Here is a 12,479-nt window from a genome sequence, read left to right as displayed (position 1 = left end):
ATAAGTATATTTTTGGATTGTGAGTAAAACCTGAGTACCAAACTCCACCTAATTAGGGCCATGGTGGGACACGAACCCAAGACCTCAGTGCCGTGAGACAGTAATGCTAACCATTACACCATTTTAGTCATTTTGTGAGCCAAAGTACCTGCAAACATTGTGTAGTTTTTTTTTCTGAAAGATCATTTTCTAAAATAGTGTTATTTTGCTACTGATGTATCGCACAAATATTGTGATATTCAAAATATGTCATGTAAATAGATATGTAGATTAGAATTGGTTTATTTCTAACTCATAAATGAAACCGCAATGGCCTCAGGGCAACACTGCAGTACATATTTTTTTAAATATATTTGAAACTGGAAAGTTATATAACATGTTATCCCGCCCTACATTCTAATCGAGGTTCTCATACAGCCACCAAAACAATAGATGAAGCATTGGAGATTCTCCCATGAGATAACAGATTTTTATTTTAAATAGCCCAAATTGCTTGAATAGAACTTAAGAACGAATCAGTATTTTCGATGTTATTACCATCCTGAGGTGCCGCTACCCTTGGCTGCATCTTTGGGTGTGATGTGTCTGAATGTCAACATTCAGAATGTTCATAATGTCAACCTGTCCCATACGCGCACGTAGGGGGAGTTTCCGAGTACCTGAAACCCCCCCTGCCCGCCTATCCATCGGCGCAGTTTACTGATACTTATGTTTTTTTCTTTTTGGAGGAGCTCAGTTGCACGCTGCATAACATGGCAGCTGTAGCCGCGGACGATGTAGTCGGAGAGGGAGGGATCAATTCTGGCCTGGCATGGCCTGCTCTGCCCCTACCCTACCTGCCCTGGCTGGCTCACACCAGTAGTGCAGTGCAGCATTCACGGATATTTAGAGGGTGGGGCCTAATGCTGTGAAGTGCCCATCCTCATCAGAGATCTGTGCTGTGCTGTAGTCTAGGATTGGCCATCAGTGGTGACCATCAATGGTACTATGATGGGTAACCTTGATGGTGTGGAACCATTTGCAAAAGAGACATAGATGGTTTCACCCATAAATGGTCACCCCGGCTTTACTATTCATTGAGCTGCAGGCCAATCAGAGTCCAGGGTTGGAGCTTTGCCGGAGTATTGGGGGCAGAGCTATTCTCCGTGTCCCAACACTATGAGGGAAAATAAATAATTGGTGGTTGTGTATGATCGATGATGGGGAACCATCTGGTTCTCCCCCATTGATGGAAAAACGATTCTGCATCGGCCATCAATGATTTTGAATCATTGATGGTCAATGGCCATCCCTACTGTAGTTAGGTAGTGTATCTCCAGCTGGCACCCCTCCCCCCCTCTCTCTCTCTGACACACCCTCACTTGCTCCACCCCCCTCTCTCTCTCTCTCTCTCTCTCTCTGTCTCTCTCTATGACACAGTATTTCTGCTCCCCCCCCCCCCCCACACACACACACACTCTCTCTCTCTCTCTCTGACACTGGTGTCAATACAGTTAGGTGCAATGTGTGCGGTGTGTCGTTACCGTGGCGTTTCAACATTGGAAACGGCACCACTCTCGCACTATTTGCAGGTTTCAGCCCGAACTTGCATATAATTGCTTAAAGCCCTATGAAGCTTTGAGCAATTTGGGAGGGGCGGGGGGGCCTTTCACGCCATCCTGCATCAGCCTCACACCATCCTTGTCACTGCCTATCTTCCCCTTCTCCAGCTTAACCCCCCATCTCCCATGGATGCCTAATTCTTACCAGACCACTGCATACATGTGGGTGATGGCCCAGGAGCGTGCCAGAGCCCCTGCAGAGCCGCTGCCTGGCCAGAGAGATAACGCAGCATCCTCCCGGAAACCTCCAGGTAACTGCTCTCCTTGGCACCTTACATTATGCTGCTGAAGTTATACCTCTCTCTTTCTATCTCTCTCTCTCTCCATGTCTCCAGTGTCGGACTGGGGCATGGAGGGCCCACCGGGGGAATGCAGTGGTAGTGCTTAGGGGTGTGGCCAGTCTGTAGAGGGGGTGTGGCCTGCCACCTCATTGGTTTGACTAACCATTAGAGAATGCAACATCTGGGCCCCTTCATAACATCATAAATATATACAGTAAATTCATCTGCTGCATGCATGATAATGTACCAGATTAATAACAGATTAATAACAGCAATGCACTGTAGAAAATACACCATAGTCCAGTATAAGGTAACATATGTATAATGTATAATTCAAGTGCACAGTCTGGAACCTGATCCTTAGAGCAGGAGGTGGGTCCCCCCCCCCCCCCCCCCCCAGGCAGTGGGCCCACCAGGGGTTTCCCCCTGTACCCCAGTCCAAGCCTGAATGTCTCTCTTCATCTCTCTCTCTCTCTCCATGTAGGATATATATATCTTAATCAAATATCTGGACCCCCCACCCCCTCCCTTTAAAAATCCAGCACTTGCCTCTGTGTTCATTATGATGTAATGGTGACTTTTTCATTTTGTTGACTTAATGAATGTCGACTTTCATAATCTCCACACTCCAATTTTAGCTGGACTCCAACTGTAGCCTAATCCTAACCTTAGTTGCAGCCTAACCCTAATTGCTAATTGCGGCAAGTATGTTCTTAGTGAACATGTCAGGATTACCGTGTCCACAATTTGAATGTTGACATTCTGACTAGATCTTGCATCTTAGCTGCAATAGGACAAACCCATACTGAGTGTGTATGTAAATTATATAGGGCTGCTAAAAGATCTGATTCACTTACTACTTGTTGTAATTAATTAAACAATTTCCACATAGTTTTATAATTCTCAGCCCAGTTGACAAGTTCAGCAATTAAATGTGATTCCACCAACACCAGTAAAATGAAGAAATGAAGGGTTCTATTTACTAAGCCTTGGATGGAGATAAAGTGGACAGAGATAAAGTACCAGCCAATCAGCTCCTAACTGCCATGTTACAGGCTGTGTTTCAAAAATGACAGGAGCTCATTGGCTCCATGCACTTTATCTCCACCCAAGGCTTAGTAAATAGACCCCTAAGTCGGTAATGTGCAGAGTATTGTAGAATAAGTAAAACGTGAAAATAAGAAAAGGACATTTATTTTCAGTATGAGACAGATATGGACACTATAGCAATGTTTCGCTAAAATACAGTCTCCTCCACCTGCTGGTAGTGCGACTTGGGAAATGTCTTGTTGGTGCAATCCATTAGCGTGTGCAGGTGTACACTCTCTGTGTACCATTTGGAATTGTCTCCATACAGGTGGGAGAAGTTTCTAATGACAGCCATGATGGACTTGACGTGACAGTCCATCGGAGACAGCACTTGGTAAAACTTGTTAGTGTATGTGACATGTCACCCTGCAGCTGCACTTGAAATGTAAGGGTTTGGTCAGTGTAAGGTTCTGTAGTGACAGCAGCCTGTGCAGTACACAAAGAGTTATTACTGCTAGCAGTAGTAGTGTACAGTGCTCCTCTGACCTTTCATATAACTGTAATCTGATGAGCTGGTCCTTCTCATATTTACGCTTGCACAACTTGGACAAACAGCTAACACAGCACTGAACAAGAATCATCAGAACTATGATACTCATAAACAGTGAGACTTCAAAGAGTATATATAGGGCCCTGATTGCCAGCTCTTCAGGCAGGAGTCTTAGCCTATATTAAATGTTTGGATTTTATTTGTTTAATCCTCAGCCTCTAATGCCTCATAAGGAGTATCTCCTCTCAAGGTCCTTGCCTCTGTTTCTTAAGTATCAAAGTTCACCTGCATAATCCAGCAGCTGTCTAAATATAGACCCAAGACCTCAAAAATATTCTTGAAGGGCTCAGTTTAACTGACATATACAGTATGAGAGTGACCCAAGAAAGCACTTCTTTAGGTCCTACCATTGTTTAGACTAGACATAGGCAAGCTGTGGGTGGGGTCCGTAAAAAGAAATAACTGATTTAAACAGGAGCATATGAAAGAAAATCCTCACACACAATGGCATATCCAAACCTCCATTTGTAAAATCAATGCAATTTTATGTGTGTTAGACCAAGTTATTGGTATTGGTATTATGGGGTACTGAGAGGTGATAACAGGAAACAACTAAAAAGGAAGTGAAAATGTCTGTACATATTGCTTCTCACCATGTACAAAAGAGTTTACTTTCTTAGAAATGCCTGCATCTTCAAGAGCCGCCATAGGTGCCTATGGCAGTGCCAATAAGCATACCTGTTTTATCGTTTGCAGGCAGAAGCTGCAGGCTTCTTCTACAGCATTGATTTCACCACATGAAGCGGTCAATATCTGCTTCTCCTCATCTGAAGAGTGTGAGGGAAGCAAGAAGTTCCCCATGTCTGAATGTTCGTTTGACAAAAAAAGTGTGTTTTTTTTTAATCTCATTTAACCTCAGTGCCTTACATAGCTTTACTGACATAGCATTACTCGTCTCTGTACCTTACATAGCATTACTCGTCTCTGTACCTTACATAGCATTACTCTCTGTACCTTACATAGCATTACTCTCTGTACCTTACATAGCATTACTCTCTGTACCTTACATAGCATTACTCTCTGTACCTTACATAGCATTACTCTCTGTAGAAGGGATTTTCCATGAAATGGAGGGACATGTAATCATGTGGAACTTTTTCAAAGATACAAATTACAAGTCTCTCCTGTGTAAAGGATTAGAAACTGCCTGAGCATGCTGTGAGCATACAGTTGCGTGCTATTCCACTGCTTCCTACGTACCCTGCTGCTAATGATATTGTCTATTAACAACTAAAGGAGTTGTTCTCTGCTTTCTGTCTGCAAGTAAACTGTCCACTTACTTAAGAGACTTGTTATTGGATTACACTTGCTCATGCATTGTGTGACTAATTGCTTTTAATCTCAAGCGGGAATTCAGGAGGTTTTACATTGTGATTGCTTGCTGAAAGACTCCTACAGAGGACTGCAAAGTGGGCATTACTTGCTCAAAATGAGCATTGTATTTGCACACATACATGCATGTTTAATACTAATTCTTGTGCGGTTAAAGTCGCAGCCCAGCATCTTTTTTACATTTTGAGTCATGTTTTGCTGCATCAGAGATGCAAATAAGAAACCAATGTAAAGAAAAAGTCGCCATGCATGATGCTACGCCACTTGGTGCGGCTCAATTGCACCAAGCATCTCGCGGTGTATGACATATTTATTCTAGGTGTATTCTGATAACCCTGTATTTTGAGTTATTGTAGTCACAGTCTAATGTTTCTGTTTATTGTGTACTGCAGTGATGTAATAAATAGATTTTTTCTTCAATTCTATATGTTTATTCTGCCATACTGTATATAGGGGCTCTATAGTAAATAGTTCTTTTTATACAGCACTGATTGGTTAATATCTTCTCATTTGCCTTTTGGTTTTAAGAGGGTAAGCAATTAACATTAAAACGTTAACAATTGGGCAAAACTATGTTGCACTGCAAGTAGGGCAGATGTAACATGTGCGGAGAGAGTTAGATTTGGGTGGGTTGAATTGTTTCTATGCATTGTAAATACTGTCCGCTAAATTTCTACACTGCTATTTAGATTTCAGTTTTCACACTCCACCCAAATCTAACTCTCTCTGCACATATTACACCTGCAGTGCAACATGGTATTGCACAATTGCTAACTTTTTTGGTTTGCTAACAAATCGGAATAAGGCCCTTAATCAGCAGCCAATATTTGTGAGCCAGCTAATACTTTGGGCTGTGCAAGATGGCAGTTCGAGGCAGCCGGAGCTCAGAGATTCCGACTGAACTCGTACAGTTTTTTAAAGTGCCAAACATTTACAAGGCAAAACCAGCCAGGCATCAATCTGTTCAAATAAACTCACCTGCTCAGTGGATAATAGGTCATTTGGTAATCTGTGAATGCTTAAAAGTGGGAGTACTTTTCATTCAAAAAAGCATCTCAGTTTAATTATACATAATGCTTCTACTGTACTGAAGAACAATATATCTGATTCATTGAATTACATTTATTCTAATATATGGAAGCACTGTGTACTTCTGATAAACTAAAGCATTGTATCACTAATTTAATGATTTATTGTAGTAATGATATTTCGTGGCACAGTGTCTCTGATTTAATTATGCTGTGTTGCACTGTACTTCTGAGATATTGAAACATAGTAGGCCTCATTTACTGTATAATACTCAAGACAAGCAAGACATTGGTTGACTGTATTTGTGCAGGTCCATCTCTAGTTTTCCAAAAATGCATGGAATTGTGAAGCCAAATAGGGGCGATGTTTGCGGAGGAGCACAAGCTTGCACCAGCCAAATGCAATACTGACTACACACTATGGGGGTAATTCCAAGTTGATCGCAGCAGGATTTTTGATAGCAATTGGGCAAAACCATATGCACTGCAGGGGGGGCAGATATAACATGTGCAGAGAGAGTTAGATTTGGGTGGGTTGTTTTTGTTTCTGATCAGGGTAAATACTGGCTGCTTTATTTTTACACTGCAATTTAGATTGCAGATTGAACACACCCCACCCAAATCTATCTCTCTCTACACATGTTATATCTGCCACACCTGCAGTGCACATGGTTTTGCCCAATTGCTAACAAAAATCCTGCTGCGATCAACTTGGAATTACCCCCTATATTGCACCTAGTTTTCTTAATGTGCAAAAAGGAAATGATTTACAATGAATGATGTACATAAGCATATTACCGCTGAATTAAAAATCCACAGTACCTCTGAATTATTTATGTGTGTATCTCTAATTGTTGTAGCACAATACCACTCTTATAAAACCATTATTTCTACTGTTGATCTCTATAATGTTACAGAAAGAGAGTGTGGCATCTGTGGGGCTTCTTAATGAAGAAAATAAGAAATCACCCTCCCAACAAGACCTAGCAGATGATGACACAGACAAGAGAGACTGCAATGGGAGAATAATACCCAGAGTGGTGGTTGAAAAAATCACTTCTCAAGAAGATGATGTGAGTCATAGGTGCCGATTTATATTTTTGCTGGTGTGTGCTCGGCGGGAACCGGCAGCGGGAATGAACGGGCAGCCGTGGCAGTGACTAATGCCCATTACACAATATGCAACACACCGTAATGCCCATTACACATTAAACAAAACACACTTTAATGCCTATTACACATTATGCAACACACCGTAATGCCCATTACACATTATGCAACTCACCGTCATGCCTATTACACATCATGCAACTCAACGTCATGCCTATTACACATTATGCTACACACTGCAATCTCAATTACATATTATGCCACACACAGTTATGGCTTTGACACCATTTTATGCTCAACACACAATAATGCTCCTTACAAATGATGCAATACAGTAAGGCTTCTAATTATTTTAAATTACCTGCCTGGTGCCAGGGGTCTCATGCTTGTTGCCAAGGGTTTAATGCACATTGTCAGGGGTTTCATGCTCAGGGTTCCATGCTCGCAGGGGTCTCCTGTGCGTTGCCAGCGGTTTCATGCACATTGTCAGGGGTCTCCAGCACATTGCTAGGGGTTTCATACGCGTTACTAATAAAGTATGGGAGGGTGGGTGCAGGCATCACTAAGTATACTGCTAGTATACTGTTAGACAGTGGTGGAACTAGCAAGTGGTCGGACCAGGTGCAAAAATATGCTTAGGGACCCCACCGACACACCTCAGGGAGGGAAGACACACACTGGGCTCTGGGTGGATGACATGGTGACACACACACTGGGGCCCGGTTGGGGGGGGGGGGCAACATGGTGATACACATACCAGGGCTTGGGGGGGCATGGTGAGACACACACACACACACACACACACACACTGTGTCTTGGGGGAGATGACATGGTGACACATACTAGAGCCTGGGGGAGGGAATGGTGACATACACACACACACTGGTTCCTGGGGGGATGACAAGGTGACACACATACTAGGGCCGGGAGGGGGATCATTGTGACACACACATACAGTGGGTCCAAGGGGGTGGGGGCATTGTGATATACATACTGGGGGGAGGTGCATGGTGACACACACAAACACACATATGTACAGTGGGTCCCATGGGGGTGGGGAGCATGGTAATACACATACTGGTGAGGGGGGGGGGGGGGGCCATGGTGACACACACACATACACTGCATCCTGGGGGAGGGGGGGGGGGGGCTAGGTGATAATTCCGCCACTGCTGCTAGCCGCCGCAGCCCCCGCAGTGTATTGAGATGCGCTGGGGGCTGCGGAAGTTCTTCCGTACAGTGCAGTGTAAATAAAAACCTTAAAATGCCCACGGCCAGGGAGACAGGCGCTAGAGGTCAAATGTGACCTCTAGTGTCTGTTTTCGCCTTGGTGGCGGCCATTTTTGGTGGGGGGTGTTTACCCTGCACTGTACAGAAGCACTTCCGCAGCCCCTAGCGCATCTCAATACACTGTGGGGGCTGCGGCGGCTAGCAGTAACTGGTTCCGTGGGTGTCGGGCCCGGGAGCATCCACAGAATCAGCGCCTATGATGTGAGTAACATTAAAATGCATATTTATCAAATTAAATTTGTGGCATAGCCACCAAAAACACCTGGTTTCGGGGGATACAGCAAATGTTATCACCTCAATGTATGAAGGAGGGACTGCAGCAGGTATCTCCCTACCTTTCATGGTCCCACCATTTTCGATAGCAGCCGCTGCTATGGAGGCTGCTAAAATGTCAGATTTACAAAGCTTCAAAATGTAAAGAATTCTGGGGTCTATTTACTAAGCCTTGGATGGAGATAAAGTGAACGGAGGTAAAGCATCAGCCAATCAGAATCCAACTGCCATGTCACAGGCTGGGTTTGAAAAATGACAGTTGGAAGCTGAGTAAATAGACCCCTCTGTAGTTTAGCCCCAGCAGCTAACGTCATCTGAAGATTATATTAGTTGCTGTAGCCTATAAGCTACATTACACAGAAATTATCAACAGAAGGTTCCTCCAGAATCCTTCCTGGCAATGGCCGCCGTATATGCGTGGTCAGCAGATGGCACATGTGCAGTAGCAAGGTGAGGTTCCCAATATAGAAGTGATGTGACCGCTAATGCTACTGCGTCACTTCTAACACATCGCAGGGATATGCTCCATCCAGAGCCCCTGTCTCTGCATATGTTTTTTTGATACATTACAGTGAGTATTAATTATGTAATGCTGCAAATAGTGGCAATAAAAAATTCTAAGTATCCGGTGTAAACCTCAATAATTGACCATTTTGCCCCTTGGGTTTTGTAAAGGAAATTGTTTATTGACCTGAAAGATATGTTCTCATTTATAACCTAATTTTGATTTGAAAGTCATTAGTGGCCATATCTCATGTAATAGCTTATGTTAAAGTTTTTTACAATATTTTGTCATCGCCATATGTTTGGTATTTATAGAAAAGCCTAATTTAAATATTTTAATTGAAAATTTGTTCAGAAAAATGAATATTCTTCTTTATTCCTAGGCAAGTTCAGTTAAGACGGATCTTGAGAAAAATTCCAAAATGTATCTGGAGGAACCAACCTTGCTGAAGAAGACAAGGAGCTCAGTCAGTGTTGTTTCTGATGCCATGTTAGAAGGTCTGTGCAATGGGAAGGTATCTAACATACCAATGACTTGTACACAAGATAGAAACTTAAGAAGAAACTATCACCATGTTCTGGATTGGCATTATATTAATACTATTTACATGTTGCTCACTACTATCTGAGCGGTGATCAGGATGTAGAGGTGCCAGGAAAGCACAAGGCACAGCATGCTGCTTAACTTGCAGTGTTAGTACAGCTGTACGCTTATAATAACTCAGACCAGGACACCTTCTTCCATATCTCCATGATTCAGTTCTTATGCTCACGTGCCCATTGTATGCACTTTCGGCAGTGGATAGAGGTCAGCATGGGCACTCTGACCAGTCATCAGCTACACAGCCCCATACACAGCAAGCTGTGATGCACTGTCTGTTCTGTCCTTACTATCATACAGTAGCTCTTCTGTGAGATAGGACCAGAATGGCTAGCCTTCACTCCGCACGCACATCAATAAGCGTTGAGTGCCTATGACCCTGTCAACTGTTCTTCGGTTGTCCTTCCTAGGACCGCTTTTGGCAGGTACTAAACATTGCATTCCGGAATCACCACACAAGACCTGCCGTTTTGGAGATGCTCTGACACAGTCATCTAGTCATCACAATTTGGACCTTGTCAAAACTGCTCAAATCCTTACACTTCCCATTTTTTCTGCTTCCAACACATCAACTTGAAGACATGAGTGTTCACTTGCTGCCTAATGTATCCCAACCCTTGACAGGTGTAATTGTAACAAGATAACCAATGTCATTCACTTTACCTAACAGTTGTTTTAATGGTATGGCTGATGGGTGTATATTTGATATATTGTGCGCCCTCATTAGAAGAATTTAAGTAAGTCTTATGACCCAGTTGTGAGCGGCTTCTGCCAAGGAAAGCCCCGCTAGAGAAAGTTTCTTCATAATCAAGGGGGTAATTCAGATCTGATTGCTGGGCTGCTAATTTTGCTGTCCTGCGATCAGATAGTCGCCACCTCCAGGGGAAGTGTAAATTTGCCGTGCAAGTGTGCGATAGCATGTGTACGCTGAGCTGCAAAAATCCAGTGTGTGCAGTCTGTGCGCAGCCCAGGACTTACTCCTCCAGTGCGATAAGAACAGGCTGATCGGGGCTGAAGCTGACGTCAGACACCCTCCCTGATAACACTTGGGAACGCCTGCGTTTTTCAGGACACTCCCTGTAAACGCTCAGTTGCCACCCACAAACAGCCTCTTCCTATCAATCACCTTGCAAACGCAGGGGCGAACAGATTTTTCGCACCATCCCGGCACTGACCAGCGATGCCCGTTGTTGTTTTCTGACACGAATGCGCATTGTGGTGCATGCGCATTGCAGTGCATACGCACGTGCAGTTAGGACCTGATCGCCCGCTGTGCAAAAATGCACAGCAGCAGTCAGATCTGAGTCACCCCCCAAGTTTTTCTCATCTATAGGACTCCACATTCACACAGGACTACTTGCTGACTGATGCCAAACACAACCATAGTAGTGGGAACACTAAAATAACACATCCTAGATCTGAATGAATTAAATATTCTTATTAAATACTTTGTTCTTTACATAGTTGAATGTGCTGACAACAAAATCACACAAGAATTATTAATGGAAATCAAATTTATTAACCCATGGAGGTCTGGATTTGGAGTCACACTCAAAATTAAAGTGGAAAAACACACTACAGGCTGATCCAACTTTGATGTAATGTCCTTAAAACAAGTCAAAATGAGGCTCAGTAGTGTGTGTGGCCTCCACGTGACTGTATGACCTCCCTACAATGCCTGGGCATGCTCCTGATGAGGTGGCGGATGGTCTACTGAGGGATCTCCTCCCAGACCTGGACTAAAGCATCCACCAACTCCTGGACAGTCTGTGGTGCAACATGGCGTTGGTGGATGGAGCGAGACATGATGTCCCAGATGTGCTCAATTGGATTCAGGTCTGGGGAACGGGCGGCCAGTCCATAGCATCAATGCCTTTGTCTTGCAGGAACTGCTGACACACTCCAGCCACATGAGGTCTAGCATTGTCTTGCATTAGGAGGAACCCAGGGCCAACCGCACCAGTATATGGTCTCACAAGAAGTCTGAGGATCTCATCTCGGTACCTAATAGCAGTCAGGCTACCTCTGGCAAGCACATGGAGGGCTGTGCAGCTCCCCAAAGAAATGCCACCCCACACCATTACTGACCCACTGCCAAACCGGTCATGCTGGAGGATGTTGCAGGCAGCAGAACATTCTCCTTGGCGTCTCCAGACTCTGTCACATGTACTCAGTGAGAATCTGCTTTCATCTGTGAAGAGCACAGGGTGCCAGTGGCGAATTTGCCAATCTTGGTGTTCTCTGGCAAATGCCAAACGTCCTGCACGGTGTTGGGCTGTTAGCACAACCCCCACCTGTGGACGTCGGGCCCTCATACCACCGTCATGGAGTCTGTTTCTGATCGTTTGAGTAGACACATGCACATTTGTGGCTTACTGGAGGTCATTTTGCAGGACTCTGGCAGTGCTCCTCCTGTTACTCCTTGTACAAAGGCGGAGGTAGCGGTCCTGCTGCTGGGTAGTTGCCCTCCTACGGCCTCCTCCACGTCTCCTGATGTACTGGCCTGTCTCCTGCTAGAGCCTCCATGCTCTGGACACTACGCCGACAGACACAGCAAACCTTCTTGCCACAGCTCGCATTGATGTGCCATCCTGGATGAGCTGCACTACCTGAGCCACTTGTGTGGGTTGTAGACTCCGTCTCATGCTACTTCTAGCACCGCCAGCTTTCAAAAGTGACCAAAACATCAGCCAGAAAGCACAGGAGCTGAGAAGTGGTCTGTGGTCACCACCTGCAGAACAACTCCTTTATTGGGGGTGTCTTGCTAATTGCCTATAATTTACACCTGTTGTCTATTTCATTTGCACAACAGCATGTGAA

The 12,479-nt window shown here is 44.4% G+C and overlaps 1 protein-coding gene across 2 annotated transcripts in view; it reads left to right on the top strand.

Moving 5' to 3' along the window:
• Positions 1–12,479, top strand: part of SCN4A (sodium voltage-gated channel alpha subunit 4) — a 275,899-nt gene that overhangs the window by 185,977 nt on the left and 77,443 nt on the right. For both annotated transcript variants that reach the window (XM_063959465.1, XM_063959466.1), the window contains exons 11-12: positions 6,799–6,954; positions 9,442–9,556. In XM_063959465.1, the coding sequence (XP_063815535.1) occupies positions 6,799–6,954; positions 9,442–9,556 (271 nt within the window). The remainder of the gene's footprint in view (positions 1–6,798; positions 6,955–9,441; positions 9,557–12,479) is intronic.

This window comes from Pseudophryne corroboree, chromosome 3, assembly GCF_028390025.1.
Source record: "Pseudophryne corroboree isolate aPseCor3 chromosome 3, aPseCor3.hap2, whole genome shotgun sequence".
Classification (NCBI taxonomy): Eukaryota; Metazoa; Chordata; class Amphibia; order Anura; family Myobatrachidae; genus Pseudophryne; species Pseudophryne corroboree.
Note: the sequence above shows the minus strand (reverse complement) of the source record. Positions and strands in the feature narration are given on the sequence as shown.